This window comes from Anastrepha obliqua, chromosome 1, assembly GCF_027943255.1.
Source record: "Anastrepha obliqua isolate idAnaObli1 chromosome 1, idAnaObli1_1.0, whole genome shotgun sequence".
Taxonomy (NCBI): Eukaryota; Metazoa; Arthropoda; class Insecta; order Diptera; family Tephritidae; genus Anastrepha; species Anastrepha obliqua.
The window spans coordinates 68,050,010-68,071,583 of NC_072892.1; the positions used below are offsets into that span (position 1 = coordinate 68,050,010).

Genomic DNA, 21,574 nt, shown 5'->3' on the forward strand with positions numbered 1-21,574 from the left:
TTGATGGCCTATTGCTAATAGTCAGCTGATTAGCTGCCGCAATCAAGGTGCATTCATTAAAGATGGTACGAGTAGCACTAGACCAACAACAATGTTTTGTACGTTTGATTGTCAACGAAAATTATTGGCAAAGTAGAAAACAATGAATGAATTCGCCTTGTTTCTATCTGGGCTGACAGCCACATGGACACGGCAAAAGAAAAAAACCAATCAGCTGATTTACCGATACCATCTTTAATAGATTCGCCTTGGCCGCAATATTGAAGAAGTTATTTCGCTTGTTATATTGTTTCAAAATATGTAATTATTGGCAACTCGTTTTATTTCAAATTAATTTCCGGTGAAAGCAATAAATAAAAAATATTGAATTTCAAAGTACTTTTCCTTTCCTGCTTCTGCTATGCAGTGACAAAGTTTGTACTGCGCTTGATTAACTAGGGGCATTGTACAAATCCATAAGTAAAAACACTCTCAGCTGTTCGTCAAAAACGCCCACAGCTGAAATCATCTGATTCTGAAACACTCTTTTATGTAAAATGGGTGCATAAAAACATGATTAAATTTCATAGAAAATCGTATCAAAAAGTCTAAAAAATGTTGTACAAATTTAGATATTTGTCAATAAAAAGCATTATTATAGCAAAGAAATATATTAAAATTATTTGTTATTGTAAATTTTGTAATGTTTTGAATGTTACCATAAAAATTCTAATTTGGCATAGCAACCCCTCCCTACGCTCAAGGAAAAAGGCAAAGCACTCACACCATCCCACACTTGCTTGCCTGTCAAACTCACACCTGGGTGCCTCTCAAAAATAAGAAGACGAAAATTGTGTTTTACTTGTATTTCTGTACAATGGCTGGTAGTGACCATCGGATTGGCAACATTTTACTGGCAGCACGCGTGACGTTGGCAATGTTACAGAAATTTTGTGATACATTCTCATAAAAAGTAGCACTGTCGCAATTATTGTAGCTCGAACACACTCTTTAATTAAAAAAAATGTTAATAAAAGCTCGAAAATATAAAATATTGTAATAAAAAATCCATTTTCAAAAGTGAATATTGAAAATATGATTTTCTTATGTTTATAGGGATTCTCTCGGGATTAAATCCCTTATGGACGTAAAATAGACAAAAGCAAAACTTTAAAAGCTAAACCTGGAAAATTTAGTGTTTTCAAAACCAGAGTTTATGAATTAAAACGGCAAGTCAGAAAAAACACTTTTTGTCGACCTGTGTAATCGAAGAAAAATTACTCGGAGTATTACGATCAATTTTATTTAAAGAGAAAAATTTAGTATTCTCAATACTATACGAAAGGAAAATGTGCAGACACTGACAAGTTTCATGAACAGCTGGCACGATTAAAATTGTGAAATGTACTATAAAATACCAGAAAGATAAACGCAAACGTATTTACAAGAAAGTAATAAAATTATAAAATTCAATCAATAGCAAAGAATCAGATTGTCTTGCATGAATGTCACTTTACACTACCATTTCCTCTCGCCGGTAATCAAATTTTGGGGTACTCGAACGCTAATTTCTAAGAGTTTCTGATAATCATTAAAAAATCATAAGTTAATCTAACAGTCATATTCTTTATATAATATATTGCCTTTTATGTGTACTTGTAATCGCTGTATAAGCTTAAATTTAATAATTCTATTTGAAAAAAAAAAAATTAATTATGCGAAATTCTAAATTTCGATTACAAAATGAAAGTTAAGTCCTATATATTAATTTTTTATACCTGCTCACAAATGTTTAATGTCAAATAATCCAGATGACGAAAGTGCGCATTAATATTAAAATGCATTTAATTCAATAATTTTTATTAATAACTTTTCATAAAATGTTTATTTACTTCATAACTCATTTATTGTACTATTTATAGTAGTCTCAAAATAATTTTCTGTGTATGAAAATTATTCCCTGGCCTCTTTTTTACACATATGTATGTATTATATTATAAATATTTTACGAAAAAAAAACAATTGTGAAGAAAAAAATTGAGCTAAAAATAAACTTTACTTGCCTTTCATAAAACTTGCAGTTTTTAATCAAGCAGCCCGAAAACTTTTAATATCCAAAACACAGGTTGTATAATTTAAGGGAATTAGCTAAACAAGTTATTGCAAATATTATACATTTATTTTTATTGAAAAGCTTATACCCTTAAATAAAATATAGCTTAAAAAAACTAAAAAACACGCTTTTATTGCTAATCGAACTAAAAAGTAGAAAATAAATTTTAATGACAAAGGGACCTATAATGAAGTAATAGCAAATCGAAGGATCAGTCATAGTCAACTACCTCAGAACAGAATTATAACAAAAATTAAGATACAAATAGAGTAATTCAAATTAGAGTTAAAAGCGTGGGATGCATTTTGCTTCACTTTCATAACCTTCTGTACATAGGTAGTTGCCAATAGAATGATTGTAATATTTACTATATCAAGGATATTATTGCATTGTCATCGGTCCTTGATAGGTGTGCAAAATTTCAAGTCGATCAGATGTTTAGAAGCCAGTGAAAATTAAGCTCAAAGATTCCGTTACATACATACATACATACATACATACATCCATACATGCATACATACATATATACATACATACATACAACCCGACCTAATAAAAGTGTGTTAAAAAAGATTCAAATATTCAAATTCACCTTACTTTTTGCCCACAGGTAAAAACAGAAAATATTAATCCTGGCAATCCCAATAAGGATAATGGAAAACTTTTATCAAATTATTGCATTGTCATCGGTCCTTGATAGGTGTGCAAAATTTCAAGTCGATCAGATGTTTAGAAGCCAGTGAAAATTAAGCTCAAAGATTCCGTTACATACATACATACATGCATACATACATACATACATACATACATACATACAACCCGACCTGATAAAAGTGTGTTAAAAATACGGACGCAATACAGCACACGCGTCGTAACGCGTATATTACACAGACGTACTAACATACACACAAACATTCGTAGGACGCTTGGTCTAAGCAAGTATTAGGTAGTGTAGTATAGGAGTCAAACCACGTCAAGTGGGCCCCGAATTTTCCATCAAATTCCCGATTTTAAAATCAAATGCATTTTTGGAGAGAGAATTTGTTACATAATAATTGCTGTGAATAGTTTTTTTTTATTTTGCTTTTTGTTTATGTTATTAACAATTGAATTTTTTTACATGATATTCTTGTAAAATCAATATCTCCGAAACTAAAATTGATAATTTGATGAAATTTATTTCGGTTACCGAAAAATGTTTACTCTACCGATTTAACGTTCAAAGACTGTGTATTTGTTGAAACAATAGTTTTTAACAATAATTTTTATGAAAAATCGCAATTATTTTTGCGTTCTTCACGCTCTAAATGGACAATATTACAGTCAGATTAAGCGCACAATGCTCACCTTTAATAATCTGTATAAAAAACTTTGTTCATCCAATCCGTTCTGAAGATATCGAATTTTTTGTCAGTCGAGGCACTACACACGAAAACGAACTTGCATGAACATGGCTTTGCAGAGTCGTACAGTCGCCGCAACTTCTAGTGTCAGTGTGCTGTGATTCTTAGTATGTTGCGTATGCTTTGAGGTTAGAAAAAAATTATTATGTGTTGTTATGAAAATGGTTCGACCTGATGAGTGTTGCAATCCGTTGGGGATAAAAGGTCATAATTGCATACGTCATAATTTATTCCAAATAACCGCTCACTGGGATGTAAAATTCAAGCAATATATAGGTAAATACGTCTGCAAATCATGTCGTATGAAGATATATAGAGATGGAAGTGTTACTGAAAGTGTATAAGTGCAGCGTATATACGTCCAAGTCCACAGTGGGTATAATCTTGATATTTATATACATAACACTTCGTTCAATAATGTGTGTGACTAATTAATTAAAACACATTTTTTTGCCAAAATTCGTTTTTATTCATCAACATAGTCCCCTTTTAGGTAGATACAATCATTCCAACGCTTTTCCAATCTTTCGATACCGCCTTTGTAAAACGATTTTTCTTATATATTGTGCATTGAATAGTTATTATTTAGGCAAATAAAGTCAATTAGTTCCCAAAATTTGTGACAGAAAATTTTGATTAATTTTTTCTAGTGCTGACCAAGGAGCAGAAAACGATGAGTCTGAAGTTTCTTCTGATGCAGAAAAAGTTAAGCGAAAATCTAGCATCCGTGTTAAAGTACGACTTTTTATCACTTATTACTTTGTTGAAAAAAAAATACTGCAAGTTTTGCAGAAAACTACACAATTCAAGTGCAAAATGCGATCCAAGCTCATCACTGGTCAAATACCCAAGTGACCATTCACCCGTATGTAATTTACTATTATATCGATGGTAAACAGCATCATTTAAGCCTTGTCATCATTTCTGAAAAACTAACCCACGATACAAGTTCGGTTCACTTATTCAACACAAGACTTGTTAAATATCTTAAAAGCAAATTTGGATCCAGAAATATATTATTATTATTATTATTAGAAGGCCATTACGCACTGCGACCAGAGCTGATCTATTGTGAAAGGCATATTTTGTAACCCTAGAGTTTTAGGCTTTTTAAATTTTTTTTTTGTTCGCAAAAAGATCATGATGCACATGAAAAAAAAATTTCCAAACACTTCAATAAGGCAATAGATATAAAAAAATGCGGAAATTTCATCACTTCGAACCTGCAAGTAACAAAAAGATTCGAAGTAAAATCTTCTCCGAGGACATATCTTGTTTCAAGACTATCATTACTAATTAAATTTTGTATGTTTTCATGTAGATATGGATGTATGTAATAAAAATTCTAGTAATGAAGCACCTCATTTTTGAATCCTTAATCCTTTTGTCTGTCTTTTTTAAGTGCTACACGTTTTAGCGTATGATCCCATGGGACAATGAAGGCCAACTGCGAAGCGCGTCGCGTTGCACCAGACTATACTGCGCATCAAAACTTTACACAGTTTGACAAAAAATTCGATATCTTCAGAACGGGTTGGATGAACAAAGTTTTTTATACAGATTATTAAAGGTGAGCATTGTGCGCTTAATCTGACTGTAATATTGTCCATTTAGAGCGTGAAGAACGCAAAAATAATTGCGATTTTTCATAAAAATTATTGTTAAAAACTATTGTTTCAACAAATACACAGTCTTTGAACGTTAAATCGGTAGAGTAAACATTTTTCGGTAACCGAAATAAATTTCATCAAATTATCAATTTTAGTTTCGGAGATATTGATTTTACAAGAATATCATGTAAAAAAATTCAATTGTTAATAACATAAACAAAAAGCAAAATAAAAAAAAACTATTCACAGCAATTATTATGTAACAAATTCTCTCTCCAAAAATGCATTTGATTTTAAAATCGGGAATTTGATGGAAAATTCGGGGCCCACTTGACGTGGTTTGACTCATAGGTATACATAATGCCTCCTCGCCTACCGTGGCTCAGTAATACGCAGGCGCGCACACATACGTACTAGCATACATACAAACATACATACGTATGACGCTTGAACTAAACACCAAAGCAAGTAATAGGCAGTGTTGTATACATACTACAATACTCACTATACTAGCGTGGCTCAGCAGTACGCAGCCACACACATATACGTATATCAACATATCGCACCCTAAATACAAAAGGGTCACAACTCAAAATGTTCCTTCTGCTCAAATATGAACGAGAAGTTATCAATAAAACGGTCCGCGGATGACATATGGCAAAAATAAATTTTTTGTTTTTTGGTAGGACTGTTATAAGCTTACATGGCAAATTTCAGCATGATATGTCACATAGTTTGTTTTCTGTGCTACTGTAAACAAGTCAAACTCGAGTGTGGAAAATTTTGAGTTGTGACCCTTTTGTATTTAGGGGGCGATATAACGCTTCGTAGTGTCGCTTTTTCGTTTCATCGAGTCTCAAATCACTCCCAACGATTCTAAAGAAGTTTTCACTTCAAAATATTTATATACTCTATGAAAATGATGTGTGTGGAAGCGACATTTCTCCTCTCCTTTTGCTTGAAATGCAATAAATAACGAATAGTTTAACCTTAACTTTCATATTGATTAGTCAACAAATGCCGTTGTTCATTTCAAATCAGCACGAACTAAGCACTTAAGCACATACACGCATACTTAACTTCTCACCTACACGCAATACACTTGTGCATATGTATGTACAAGCCTCGCAGCCATTCAGTATGAGCTTCTACTTAAGTAGTTTGACTACCACGTGCTTGCGATGCTGTAGCGCCCATATTTTATTACTACAACAATAAATGTAGAAAATATGTTGACATGTCTGTGAATCAATGTGTAAGAAGGTATTTGGGGGCTTAGGACTTTGGTTGCCAATTTCAATCTTAACAAAAGGTTTTATGAATGAGCAAACAAATATATACTAACGTATGTATATACATGTATGCATCCATATGTATATAAGTATTTGGCGCATTCTGCGTCACAAGGAGACCCACTGTCTGGTCTGTTAAAAGTCGCACTTTGGCTTATAAACTCTAGTTTTAAGTGCAAAGTAGGAACTTTTGAAATTGGCGGAGCTAAAATAAGAATGGAGCTAAAATAATTTTTGTTTTGAATAACTAAATATGCATGAAAGATTTTTTTAAATACATGGTTTTTTACTGAATCAACGCAAACGAATTTTTGTCGTTTTTTACCCTCTATAAAAAGAAAACGCTTTCAGCTATTTATATATATATATATGTACTGAAGTTCGTCCAGATAAATGTACGAAGACGCAAAATTAATCACTCTATCGGAAGATTTATAACTTTTGAAATGGCGTCGTACGTCGGTCATATTTGACACTTGGGAACTAGACAACTACAGTACGATATACAAACATACATACGTAAGGATTTCCATCTACTTCTTCTTAGCTTCACAGTCTGTGACGTTCATCACTTTCAAATCTGCTACGACGTCATCTACACATCTCTTTGTTGGTCGACCCTCTTTTCTTGCTCCAATTGGGCGTAAATACTTTTTCCATCACTCAAAATATTTTTTTTTAGATAATAAAAAAAAACAAATTATTAAAAAAAAAAATGGATGATTAATTTTGCACCAACTTATATATTCAATTATATTATATAAAGAATTTGTAAAAGTGTTGACTGTTTTTTTGTTCTACTCTCATATGAAATACGAAACATTTTCACTTGGCATATGGCAATAATTTTGTAATGTGGGCAAATAATGATGAGCGCGTGAGCGAAGGAGTTATTAACAATTTTTCCGATGGTAAAACTGCGATCTAGGCACTGACGACGCCATGGTGCAGATCCAAACTGGTCAACTCTTGTAAGATCAAATCTGATGGGTTTGTAGGTGACATCTTTCTTATTTGGGTTCCAGGACATAGGAACATAAAGGGAAATTAAACTTGCCAGGAAGGGGTCCACTGATTTGCTTTCAGAGGTCTCCTACCCGACCATCGGCATCCCCTTGACTGTTGTTAAAGGGGAATTGCAGAATTTATTTCTGAGAAAACCGGAGAGCAGGTGGGACTCGAAACCTCTTTGTCCTCAGTAACATAAACACAGTACACAGAAAGTACTGAGAACTCCTCGCCAATCAATGTCCAAACTCGTAGCTGTGTTTACCAGTGATTGGACGATCGGTATACCCACAGGAAAGCTAGCTTTACTATTTAATCCCCAATGCAGAAGCTGCGGAGATTTTCAGATAAGGAGACTGTTGAGCATTTTCTCTGTAGTCAAAATCTGAAAATGAGCCGGCAAACACTGCTTTCGCATTTTCACGGAATGCTCCAGGACCGGGCACGGTTCCGGCTCTGATGTCTACGTTTAATTCAGCAGGACTAAACTACTCTTTGCTCTTGGAATGTATGCGTCTGTGTTTCAAGAGGAGGTGTATGCTATTCAAGAAGCAATGAAATTTGTTGTGGAAAACAGATGGACAGCAAAGCTGCGCTCAAAGCCTTAGACAGTCCTCCAGCTCCAGGTTGAACTATGTCGGTAGACATAACATCCTGATGCTAATATGGGTCCCAGGACACGTGGGTATAGCAGGTAACGAGACCCTATCTCTTTTCCTAGCCAAGGTTAGCTTGGCAGGTTGAGAGAGGCAAAACTGATGTTAGCTGTAATGTCCGACTGACTGTCGCAGATCCTCCTGTCATTAAGCAGGCAGCTGGTTGGACTGATGACGGGACACTTTCTGTGGGTGAAGCACATGGAAAAGGTAGGCATCTCAGACAGTGTACTCTACCCAGCATCTGGAGAGGAAGACGATTGGCGAACCACTTTTTGTGCATCTGCCCGGCCTTCGCTCGAATTAGACTTGAGATCCTGATATGTGAAGAAGCGGCCACCTTGGCTCCTTAGCACCACATGATCTACTCAGAGTGCAGTACAATGGACTTAATGTTGTCTGAGTGCTGTACTTTCTAGTTTGTTCCGAAAAAAAAAATTCTGGCAGCTAGAGTGGGTCCATAACACGGGCTCCTACTTTCTTCAACAGCCTGAGGCAACGCTCTAACCTAGATCCCATCAACCTTCTCCATTACATCAACAGCTCTGGTTGGCTGTAGATATTTGCCCGTTGGGTGGTCTCATAATGGTATAAAAACGTCGCTTTGGGCTACTTCAGTGGAGTGATACTTCAGTCATTTCACTTACCTACCGACAAATAATGAGGTGAAATTTTTTTCGAGAAAAAGAAGTACTGTTAAATATTTTTATTTAAACTATATATTATATTTGAAATCCAACTGACGTTTAATTGATTTTTGTAGCCAGTATATTTTAGAACAATGTACAAATTTACCGCTTAATGGATTAATTTTTTTCGGTCAATTTTTAGGTTTTCCATAAATTTCGCAAATGAAGTCAATGAGAATCCACAATCCATCGCTTACCAATTCAAATGGGATCTGGCTAACAATGTATTAAACGAGGGCTGCAAGGAAAATGACGAATGGATCAAGAACAAAGAAACGCAATTCGACGCCTTAGATGGTCGGTTTAAAACTCACTTAACTCATGCTAATAAAGCAAATACTAATGATATTTTAAGCAAGGGCTTTCTCAACACTAACTCTGTTATGAACACTACTGACGCATTTGTAAATTCCAATTCGTATTCTCTTTTAGGGCCGGAATTTGCCCTAGAATTCGCATTCCAAGACGATGGCATCTATGTGTACTTGGTGTGCGAAGACGGCCGAAATTATATCACACAATTTCAACCCGAAAGCGATTTTCAATACATTGAATCGATACAGGTGTGGGGCGATGTGGAAAAAATTACACATCTATCATTCTCTTATAATTAAACGCATTAACAAGGGATTCAAAAAAAGCACAAAAGCTCGCATCAAAATGTTGCCATATCCAAAGAATTGTTACTTGACAAAAAAGCACTTGCAATGGGACAATCGATCGGCTACCGGTTCGGAAAAAGTTAGTAAGAGTAGTTTTCAATTGGTTTGCATGATTTCAAAATTTTTTATGCTTGAACTTATGCACACCAACAAGTATTACTTTAAAATGATTTATGCTTTAAATTTGTTTTTCTAATATTTCACACATTTAACTTATTTATTTGGGACTTTCCATTGGTAGCAAAATAATTTTGTATGTAGTTTAGTAATTTTAATTTTGATAAAACCAAATCACATAGTGATAATGAGCCGAAAAGTATTAAACAATGGCACCTATTTACCTTAATCTTAGGCGCAGCTCACAAGTTGTACGGCACCAATACCTGGCACAGCAAAATCTTCCGTCGCAAGTCGAGTAAATACGCCGCCCACCCACCTGCACTTACCTTGTTAAATCGAATTGAGATTTCTTTGTGTTTCTAAGCATGCGTTATTTGCATAAAATGCACACACACACACACATACGTAGAAGCATGTATGTATATTTTGTGTACTTAAGCACCGGCCACTCGCACGTTTAATTTCCTGCCATAATGACGCGGTTCTCGGGTGCACTGAAAGCCCAGCGCTGCATGCTACACATAAATGCATACATACAAATGCATGCCTGCCACTCCAGAGAGAATAAATTAACTTTTGCATGCCCGCCCGCCTTAAGCCTCGCTACAATCTAAGCTACTGCTTAAGTTGTTTTCAAGTTAGCGCTAAGCATAAGCAAAAAGTATTTAATTTTTTATTTTTTGGGCTTCACTGAACTAACTATTTCATTATTGAATAACGTTTAATGTACCAAAGATCAAGTGTAAGTAAGTAAAAAAAATTATAACTAAAATAATAAGAAATAAAATACAATAAATCAGTCGCTATTTTGTTAGGCCACCTACGATGCCTTGTAAACGTTAAAATTTCTGCTACAATTAGAAAAACAATAAAAATAAATAATTAAAATTTTTAAATAAATGTCTTAACCGTTATAATACTAAGCTTATAGATATAACAATTACAGCTCATAATTGTATTGTGTATACCCAACTAATATAAAAATGTATTGAAAATTTTACACAGCACACAATTGCCTTTGATAACAAGAAAAAAAATGTCAAAAGATATATAAAAAAATATGGGAATGTATTTTTGGTATAAATAGTTTTTAATTAAGAGTCCATTATTGTTCGGTCTATTACTAGCTAAGTTCGAGTATCACTCCAGCAATAATAACACCGGTCGACCCGATTTTTTGGTCTGGTTTCTGAATCTCAAATTTTGGTTTCTTTTACGTCTTTAATTTTACAATAGTTACAGCAATATTGTGACTCTGTTACTCTTTTGATGGCCTATTGCTAATAGTCAGCTGATTAGCTGCCGCAATCAAGGTGCATTCATTAAAGATGGTACGAGTAGCACTAGACCAACAACAATGTTTTGTACGTTTGATTGTCAAAGAAAATTATTGGCAAAGTAGAAAACAATGAATGAATTCGCCTTGTTTCTATCTGGGCTGACAGCCACATGGACACGGCAAAAGAAAAAAACCAATCAGCTGATTTACCGATACCATCTTTAATAGATTCGCCTTGGCCGCAATATTGAAGAAGTTATTTCGCTTGTTATATTGTTTCAAAATATGTAATTATTGGCAACTCGTTTTATTTAAAATTAATTTGCGGTGAAAGCAATAAATAAAAAATATTGAATTTCAAAGTACTTTTCCTTTTCTGCTTCTGCTATGCAGTGACAAATTTTGTACTGCGCTTGATTAGCTAGGGGCATTGTACAAATCCATAAGTAAAAACACTCTCAGCTGTTCGTCAAAAACGCCCACAGCTGAAATCATCTGATTCTGAAACACTCTTTTATGTAAAATGGGTGCATAAAAACATGATTAAATTTCATAGAAAATCGTATCAAAAAGTCTAAAAAATGTTGTACAAATTTAGATACTTGTCAATAAAAAGCATTATTATAGCAAAGAAATATATTAAAATTATTTGTTATTGTAAATTTTGTAATGTTTTGAATGTTACCATAAAAATTCTAATTTGGCATAGCAACCCCTCCCTACGCTCAAGGAAAAAGGCAAAGCACTCACACCATCCCACACTTGCTTGCCTGTCAAACTCACACCTGGGTGCCTCTCAAAAATAAGAAGACGAAAATTGTGTTTTACTTGTATTTCTGTACAATGGCTGGTAGTGACCATCGGATTGGCAACATTTTACTGGCAGCACGCGTGACGTTGGCAATGTTACAGAAATTTTGTGATACATTCTCATAAAAAGTAGCACTGTCGCAATTATTGTAGCTCGAACACACTCTTTAATTAAAAAAAATGTTAATAAAAGCTCGAAAATATAAAATATTGTAATAAAAAATCCATTTTCAAAAGTGAATATTGAAAATATGATTTTCTTATGTTTATAGGGATTCTCTCGGGATTAAATCCCTTATGGACGTAAAATAGACAAAATGAAGTGAATTAAAACGGCAAGTCAGAAAAAACACTTTTTGTCGACCTGTGTAATCGAAGAAAAATTACTCGGAGTATTACGATCAATTTTATTTAAAGAGAAAAATTTAGTATTCTCAATACTATACGAAAGGAAAATGTGCAGACACTGACAAGTTTCATGAACAGCTGGCACGATTAAAATTGTGAAATGTACTATAAAATACCAGAAAGATAAACGCAAACGTATTTACAAGAAAGTAATAAAATTCAATCAATAGCAAACAATCAGCTTGCCTTGCATGAATGTCACTTTGCACTACCATTTCCTCTCGCCGGTAATCAAATTTTGGGGTACTCGAACGCTAATTTCTAAGAGTTTCTGATAATCATTAAAAAATCATAAGTTAATCTAACAGTCATATTCTTTATATAATATATTGCCTTTTATGTGTACTTGTAATCGCTGTATAAGCTTAAATTTAATAATTCTATTTGAAAAAAAAAATTAATTATGCGAAATTCTAAATTTCGATTACAAAATGAAAGTTAAGTCCTATATATTAATTTTTTATACCTGCTCACAAATGTTTAATGTCAAATAATCCAGATGAGGAAAGTGCGCATTAATATTAAAATGCATTTAATTTAATAATTTTGTTAATAACTTTTCATAAAATGTTTATTTACTTCATAACTCATTTATTGTACTATTTATAGTAGTCTCAAAATAATTTTTTGTGTATCAAAATTATTCCCCGGCCTCTTTTTTACACATATGTATGTATTATATTATAAATCTTTTACGAAAACAAACAATTGTGAAAAAAAAATATTGAACTAAAAATAAACTTTACTTGCCTTTCATAAAACTTGCAGTTTTTAATCAAGCAGCCCGAAAACTTTTAATATCCAAAACACAGGTTGTATAATTTAAGGGAATTAGCTAAACAAGTTATTTCAAATATTATATATTTATTTTTATTGAAAAGCTTATACCCTTAAAAAAGCATAGACTCCTTATAACTAAATATTTATGTGGCAATTCGCCAATTGTGCTGGTGTCAAAACCAAATCGACAATCCGGCGACGAAATATTAAACCACTACTGTTTCTAATGTGGAGGATCATTTCAAAATAGTCATGACCAGCAATCACATAGCCTTCTTCTGGGAATTTACGATACTACCGGGGAGGATCTGCATTCGGACGTTAGAAGGCTTAGTGGGGAAAAGTCTCCCACTGATGGGTACCGGCTTTCGATGCTTCCTTCTCGTAAAAAAAACTATTTATGCATATATGCATACACTTATGGTCAATATTATAAATACACCATATTTTGAGCAGTTTGAACGATAGATACGTTCCCAAAAAATTCGTGTAAAAAGAGAATTAGGTGAGAACTATTTAAAAAAAAATTTTAGAGTTTACTTAAGAATTTATGTCGTGCCTACACATTCTAATTCATTAAATATATTATAAGAAATAAATTATTAAAATCTACCGAGTCTCAGAGATTTTGCCTAAAACTAATTTAAACTCTTCGTCCATGCGTCGAAAAATCTCATCTATTCGCTCTTTTAGATTTAAGAAAGACTCATGAAAAATTGAAACTCATATTGAAAATCGCGTTAAACCAATTAATTCGTGTAAAAAAAATTTTTTTATCATTTTTATCATATCGTGTTAAATCAAATTCGGGTTAAAAAAAATCGTGTAAAAAGAGAATTAGGGGTAGTTCTTAGTTCATTTTACAAAAAACAGCAATAAATCAAAGTTAAAAGTTTTGTACAAGATTCATAAAAGTTCGTTAATCAAAAATTTAGAAAAAATTTAGGTACGTAGTTTTTACATTGTAATATAATAAAGTGCAAGAGTAAAATTGTCGTTGATTTTAGATTTTTCCAACGGCGTTGCACATTTTCTCCACATAACGAATGTGCGAAATTTGCTTTATATCAAAAATCAACGACAATGTTCAGTCACTTCGAACTTGGACTTCATTATACAAAAAAAAAAAAATAAATAATTGGCGCATACACTTCTGTTAGGTGTTTGGCCGAGCTCCTCCTCCTATTTGTGGTGTGCGTATTGATGTTGTACACTTTCAAGCCGACTCCGAACGGCAGATATTTTTATGAGGAGCTTTTTCATGGCCGAAATCCACTCGGAGGTTTGCCATTGCCTGCCGAGGGGCGACCGCTATTAGAAAAATGTTTTTATTAATTTTGCTTTCACCGAGATTCGAACCAACGACCTCTCTGTGAATTCCGAATAGTAATCACGCATCAACCCATTCGGCTACGGCGGCCGACTGGACTTGGACTTCATTATACTATTTATGAAATTGAATGGGATAGAAATTGCATACCTAATTTTCTTTGAATTCCTATTAAATTTTTTATGAAAGTTTTAAGCTTCGGTTTATGCAAGCTGGTGCAAAATTAATCATCCTATCGGTATGTTTATATTTTTTGCAATTTTGGTGTCGTACATCAATCATATGTGACACTTGTGAACTAGACCGCTGCAGTATACAAACAGACAAAAAGACGAAATCAAGATTCCCATCACTCAAATTCATTTTTCTTTATTATTTATTAAAAAGTTATTCAAAAACAAAATTGGATGATTAATTTTGCACCACCTTGCATTATATAATATTTGTTGTAGAATGAATTATATTTTTATACATAAAAATTATATATAAATATAAATTACATATATAAATATTATAAAAAATTAATGAAAGTTAAAAAAGGGAAGGTAGTCATAACTATACAAATTTGGTGTATATATTATTTTGACTATAAGTAGATATTTTTTTTTTCCTATATAATAAAGTATATATATAAACATCATTAAAGTCGCAGAAAATCTCTTTAGTACTCCCTTTCCTTTCTCCTTTGATGTACGCCATAGCACACAAATGTTAGATAATAACCCTATTCGTTTATTGGAGACTTCGGGATGCAGGTTTGCTCGCTTTAATTCCCACACAACAGCCACTTTTGACCGTAAAAATGTGCCCAGAACGATAACACCAAAATGGGATTTGCATCGGATTTAAGAAACTTGATATTAGAGTATACCTCCAATTCTGATATCTTTTAATCCGATGCGCAACTATGAAATAAATATGTATTTCGGTAAGTATATAGAAACGGCGAACTTTTAAGCGTCGTTCATAATCGACGTAGCTTTAAACGGAATTTTATATTATAATAAATATCTGGCCTAAAAGCGGTCTGGCCAACTTGGGGATAAAACTTGAAGTGTTTAATATCTGCTAGATTTATTAAAAGCTTAGTAATATCACCTAAAAATTGTGCATGTGCTGGAACGATGTTTTATATAACTTTTATATAGAATTTATATAAAATAATATTTATATACATAGGTAACTCCGACGAAGCAATGGCTTATAATTTTATAAATAGACACTACTGTCAGCTGTCATAGTTCGCTGGCGTTTGTTTTGGCAGAAGTTACGAAAAAAATCTACAATATACAAAAATTAGTTTTTTTTTTTTTTTTTTTTTTTTTTTTTGGCGGTGAGGTAGGGTTCAAAATGCCTTCGCACTTACAGTAACCGTCGTCTACTGCGTCGAATGGTGTAGCCACTAAAACAATCCCTCCCCATTCCTTCCCGGATGTTTCCTCTGCCCCGGGACTCCGGTAGTATTTCATCGTAGGCAGAGGAGATCCAAGTAGGCGTTCTGTTCAGAAAGAAGCCTTTTCTACTCCCCCTGCGTCCAGGGTCGCCAATTTTGGAGCCAGCATCACGCTATCGGCTCATCTTCTACTCAAGTAGGATGGATGTATGTATATTGATCATCTCTATCCATGTCAAATTTCTTGGCACGTAGGATGCGCTCCACGTACGTGTCAATAAGTTGCCAGCTTTCTGCACTTTCGACCATTTTTTGGATGATGTTGTCTGCTTTTAAGGGGCCTAGCCTATCTTCTATTGCTTTGCGCTCTGCTGTCCACCTCTCACATTTGAAAAATGTGTGATCAGCATCGTCAATGGGTGCATCTCCGTAGATGCATTCAGCAGTTTCTGCTTTCCCTATTGTGTTGAGGTATTTATAAAAGTACCCATGTCCAGATAGCATCTGGGTGATGTAATAGTTCACCTCACCGAATTTCCTGTCATACCATTTATCTATGTTTGGTATCAGTCTCTTTGTCCATTTTCCTTTCGCCTCTGACGCCCAGCGCTCTTGCCATATTTGGAGTGTGCGTGCTCGAGCTTGTTGCCTTCTGGTATTTGTGCGGTCGCGTGTGTGGTCGTCTGTGTCATTTGTCTCGCTCTTTTTGAGGTCCCATAGTTCTTTTCGTTCCCTCGCTAGGAGATCTATGGGTATCGTACCGCTGATGATAAGTACTGCTGCTTCCGATACCGTGCGGTAAGCTGAGGCAACACGGAGGGCAGCAGTTCTTTGGGCCTTGGCAAGAATCTTCCGACGACATTCTGATTTGAGTGTGTCCGCCCATACTTCACAGCCGTATAGCAAGATGGATATCGTTGTGTCCATGAGCAGCTTCCGCCTGCTTGCGATGGGGCCTCCGATATTAGCCATTAATCGTGATAAGTTTGCGATTATTTTGGCAGATTTTTCAGCAGCGTGTTGGATTTGTGCCCAGTAAGTCAGCTTGTTGTCAAGTCTGATGCCCAGGTATTTCACCACTTTTGAAGTCCTTATATTCTCCGTGTAGACCGGCATTATTACTTCTAGAGGTATGCGCGCCCTCGTAAGTAGAATTAGTTCCGTCTTTTCCGGAGCCAAGCTAAGGTCGTGCGAGTCGAGCCATGTCTTGATTCTTATCAGCGTCTGTGAGAGTTTCCGTCTTGCCGCGTCTAAATCGCGTGCGGTAATTACTGCTGCAACATCATCCGCATATCCTACTAGATAACACTCGTCGGGCATATCGATGTTGAAGATGCCGTCGTAGCTGACGTTCCAGAGGTCAGGGCCTAAGATTGAACCTTGGGCCGCACCTGCAGTTAGCACTTTTGTCCGTTGTCCTCTACTTGTGTCGTAAATGAGTACACGATCTTTGAGGTAGCTACGGATCATCTTCATCAGGTATTGAGGTATTTTGTAACGCTTCTCAAGTGCGTCAATCATATCCTCCCATCTTGCGCTGTTGAAGGCGTTTCTTACGTCAATCGTGGCTAAGAGCACGATCGGTCGGGAGAAGTGATTTCTGCTCCGTGCTTTTTCTACACTCTTCACTACATCCTCAATTGCTCCGGTTGTCGACCTGCGTTGCCTAAAACCGTGTTGCATATCTGAGAGGCCACCCGATTTGCTTATCGCTGCTGCTATTCGTGGCTTCAGCAGTCTTTCTAACAGTTTCCCTGTCGTGTCGAGCATGCACAAGGGGCGGTACGCTGATGGGGCTTCCGTGTCTCCTTTACCTTTGCTTATGAGAACTAGCTTTTGCCTCTTCCAGATTTTTGGGAAGATTCCTTCACATAAGCAGGCATTATACATGTTTAGCAGTACTTGCGGACGTTCGTTTGCGATGACTTTCAGCACCTCCGATGGGATTCCGTCAGGACCTGGCGCTTTGTTATTTTTGAGGGTTGCTGCTGCTGCCTTCAATTCCTCTACCGTGAAAGACGGTGGCAAGTCGTTTTCTTCTATGTATTCCCTATCTGCTCTGAGGTCGTGCGTAGGGAAGAGTGTATTCACTATGTTTTCCATAGTGGCTTCGCTAAGTTCAGGAGGGCGCTGCCTTGCCCCTAGCTTATTTAGCACAATTTTGTATCCTAATCCCCAGGGGTTTTGGTTTATATCGCGTCTTAGCTCCTCCCATTTTTCTTTCTTGCTCTTCTGGATGACCGTCTTTAAGATGCGTTTTGCATCTTTGTATTCGGCGTGCTCTTCTATGGCGAGACCTGTTCTACGTGCTCTTGTGTACTTCCTCCTTTTTTTGATGCATATTTGCCTCAGCCCGCAGATTTCATCTGTCCACCAGTACACGGACTTCTTCGGGTGTGCGCCTTTTATCCTGGGCATTGCTGCTGAGCACGCTTGCGTTATCCTTCTCAGGGTTATCTGTATTTTTAGTCTGGCGCTATTTGGCTCTTCATGGTTTGACTCGTTTTCGTCAATTTTGGCGATGAGCTTTGGTCTATCGATCTTTCTTGCGTTCCACTTTCGTGAGCTTTTGTTGTATTTCGTTGCGCTTGTATTTGTCTCTCCAACACAGTAGGTGATGTACTGGTGATCACTGCCATTGTAGTCCTCAAGAACTGTCCATTCACGTATATTACTAGCGTAACTCTCAGACACTAGAGTTATGTCCGGTATTGTGCCTTCACAGCCAGGTCTTCGAAAGGTTGCTTTGTTGCCCACGTTTGCAACGACGAGCCCTAGTCTTGCGGCCATGTCTAATATTCGTTGGCCTCTCGAATTTGTTGTTCGACTACCCCATTCCATGGCCTTGGAGTTAAAGTCTCCGGCGATGATGAGATTTCCGCTTATTTGGCGAGCTAAATCTTCAATATTTTCCAGTTTAGCTTGGAAACCCGCAATGGTATCACTTGGCGTAAGGTAGCAGCTTATGATTGTGAGGCGATGGCTCGCTATCCAGACGAATCCATTTCCTGCTCCGCTATTCGTCACATGGAGCTTGGAATTATCCTTGCACCATATTGCTGCTGTAGAAGAGAGGTCTTCTATAAACCAGCCAACACTTGGAGAGGCGTACTGTTCGCTTAGTACTGCTATGTCTACTTCATGTTCCAGCATGATTTGTGGTAGGAGTAAATCTGCGGTAGTGCATCTGTGCATGTTGCCTTGAAGAATTTTTATCATTTCGACATATTTTCACTGTATGCTAGACATCTAGCTGACCCTAGAATGTGGTCAGTGTAGGCAAGACCTTTATCGCGGCATATACAACAGTCTGGTGGGTTGCTGCATTCCTTGATTTTGTGCCCTGGCTTCCCGCATCGTATACACAGGCCTTTACCTTTTCTATCAGGCCCCTTACACTCCCATTGTAAGTGTCCGGTTTCAAAGCATCGGTAGCATTTCTTTTTGTCAATGCAGAGCCTCATTTTGCAATTGATCCATCCGATCTTTATTCGTTCCTTCTGGAGAATTTTGCCCGCGTTTTCAGAGGTTAACGTCACGTACGCTCTTAGCTGTTCTCGGCTATTTGGTGCTGATAGCTTAACCATGGTTTCCACATTGGTTTCGTCTAGTATTCGGTTTACTGCTGTTACAACTTCGTCTGCTGTAGTCAGCGAGTCTAGATCTCGTATTTCTATTGTTGATTTATTCTTCAACTCGTTCACGGAGGCTATGTCTCTCATCTTGCCCCTCAAAGTTTCGTGGAATTCTGGGCCGGCTTTTGCGCCTTTGTCAAGTTCAAGGAGAAGCGCGCCCGTTTTCGTTTTCCTTATTGCTCGAACTTCCACCCGGTTTTCATCTGACTTAACATACTGCCGAAGGTTTTGCAAAACTTCAGCGTAGCTTCGTCCTTCTACTGGTTTGAAGAGTACCGCTTCTGACCGTCTTTTAATTTTCCTTTCGCCTTTTCTTGTCTGTGGTCTCTGCTTGGTTTTTGTTTCTACGTCTTGTTTCTTCGTCTTCTTTCTTGTCACGGTTTGCCACTCCGTCTTACCAGTCTCGCATACCTTTTTCTTCGCCCTTTGCTCTACCGGGCTGGATGCCCTCCGCTTTGATGATGCAGCAGTCGGGGTCATCAGGTCGCTTGTCGCAGTTTGTGCTTCTGGTGGTTTCGCCGCCCTTGATTTCTCGGCCTCTTCTTCCGCTTTTGTCCAATTTCGTCGTAGACTTTCGATAATGTCGAAGAGCTCGTCTAACTCGGATACTCCGGACTTTACATCGCTGCTTATATTTTTCTGTTTCTGCATTGCCAGCTTAATTTTCTTAAGAGTGAGGCGGCACTTCGCGAGAGCTTCTTCTTCACCTATCCTCATCTTCGCTATAAACTCCTGTTTCGGTGAGTTTTTTCCGGGATGTAGGCCTTGTTCACCTGTGGGAGTGTCAAGCGCTTGTCGTTCACTTGCTTCAGGTAAGGACGGTGTCAGAAAGACGTCAGCCCTCTCGTTGGGTCTGCTTTTTTCCCCAAAAGTCCGTGGGGGCGAATGTTGGATCTTGCTTTTCCTTCGGAAAGCTTCCAGGCCTTCGTATCCAGGTGATCTACTTTGCTGTATTGACATCATTTGCTTAATTGTCTGTTGAGTTTTTGTATTCATCATATTTGGGTCCCCGCTTCAAGCCGCTATCTCCGCTCGATGTACAGTTGCCGTGTTATCCCCGCGGTTATCTATGCTATGCAGGGAGGCCGCGCAAGGGTTGACGCAAAGCCTTATGAGCTGTTGCGTTCAGAGCCAGGATGGCATAAGTCAGGAATTTCTCATCTGAGCCTGTACCGCCAACTTAATGGCGACGTAGCTTTGAACGTACTTGAAGACCCGCCACGGGTTTAACAGGACGGAGGCGGTCTACAACATTAACCTGAGAGCCGTTTCTACAGGATTTCACTCCTGTGTACTAAGGTAACAGACTGTTGTATCCGTCAGCCCGAAGTGTTCTAATCCAATTCGTTTGTCAAAATCTATATCCGTTTCGTTGCCATTTCCGCTTGTTACATCACACTCCGTGTGTGATGGTGTGAATACAGCCGCTCCAACTAGGAGAACAGACGCTGACCAGAAAGCCGCTCACTGTGAGTCAGACGCTTCTGGGTTTTTGTATGTTCACCATGCCCACGCATGATGAAGGGGACACATAGTTATTGAAGGGCGGTGTCTATTCGCCTTTGTCACTGAGACTTCATTGGACTAGCTAGCTTTTGTACCGCGCCCTCTGTTTCAGCCGCTCCCTGTCGGGGATTGCTTATTCGTTAAAAACTTATTCGCAACTACCCTGCTACTGCAGGCCTTCCGGCGATCCGCAACCTGCCGACCCCCCCGGTAGCTTAGAGCTCAGCTTAGCCGTCCGATCCCTAAGGAACGTAGACCTCCGGGTATACAAAAATTAGTTCGAATTCGAAAATTGTATAATTATAGTTAAAACCCACAACGAAAAGTTGAATCTTTGAAGACAGTATTGCGCAAAATTTAGGATACTTTTGGGTCATTATAGTCCCAAAATGAGCACGGAACAAAAAACAGCCGAGTCCACTAACTCAGCTCAAGTCATAAAAACACCAATGCACCTATGAAGAAGTTGTACTAAAGTATATTACTAAAATGCAACTGGGAATTTGTCAAACCGATTGCGATGTCGCGATATGTTAAACATTTTTTTTTTCTGTTTTTTCATCAGCTGAGGTTTCAACAAAATGGTGAGCCATGCCACACAGCCAACGGAGTAATTAATGAAACAAAATTCCTGGAAATAATTTCACGATAATCGATAATCAAGATCACCCGATTTAACGCCTTTGAATTATTTACTGTGTGACATCTCAAAGATGCAGTTCATGTAATGAAACAAAATAAAGTTGAAGCTTTAAAAGATAATATTCCGCGCGAAATTTTCGAGATATAGCACCAATTATGCCTAAATGGCATAGAAAATTTTAACACAAGTTTTGGCATCTGTAAGGATGTACGCGGCTGATATTTGGGAAGTGTTATTTATCATTCTTAAATTGTAGAC

At 36.9% G+C, this 21,574-nt stretch overlaps 1 protein-coding gene across 5 annotated transcripts in view; it reads left to right on the top strand.

The window, feature by feature from the left end:
- LOC129247638 (uncharacterized) overlaps positions 1-12,601 on the top strand; it is a 32,958-nt gene extending 20,357 nt beyond the window's left edge. The window contains exons 2-3 of one of the 5 annotated variants that reach the window (XR_008582569.1): positions 8,893-9,491; positions 9,765-12,601. Coding sequence is in view for 2 of the 5 variants with exons in the window: in XM_054886856.1 (XP_054742831.1) it covers positions 8,893-9,364 (472 nt within the window). In the remaining 3 variants the exon portion in view is untranslated. Of the gene's footprint in view, positions 1-1,095; positions 1,257-8,892 lie in introns of those variants that run through there. The other 4 variants (XM_054886880.1, XR_008582572.1, XR_008582571.1 and 1 more) reach the window with 4 other exon arrangements.
- Positions 12,602-21,574: the final 8,973 nt, after the last annotated feature.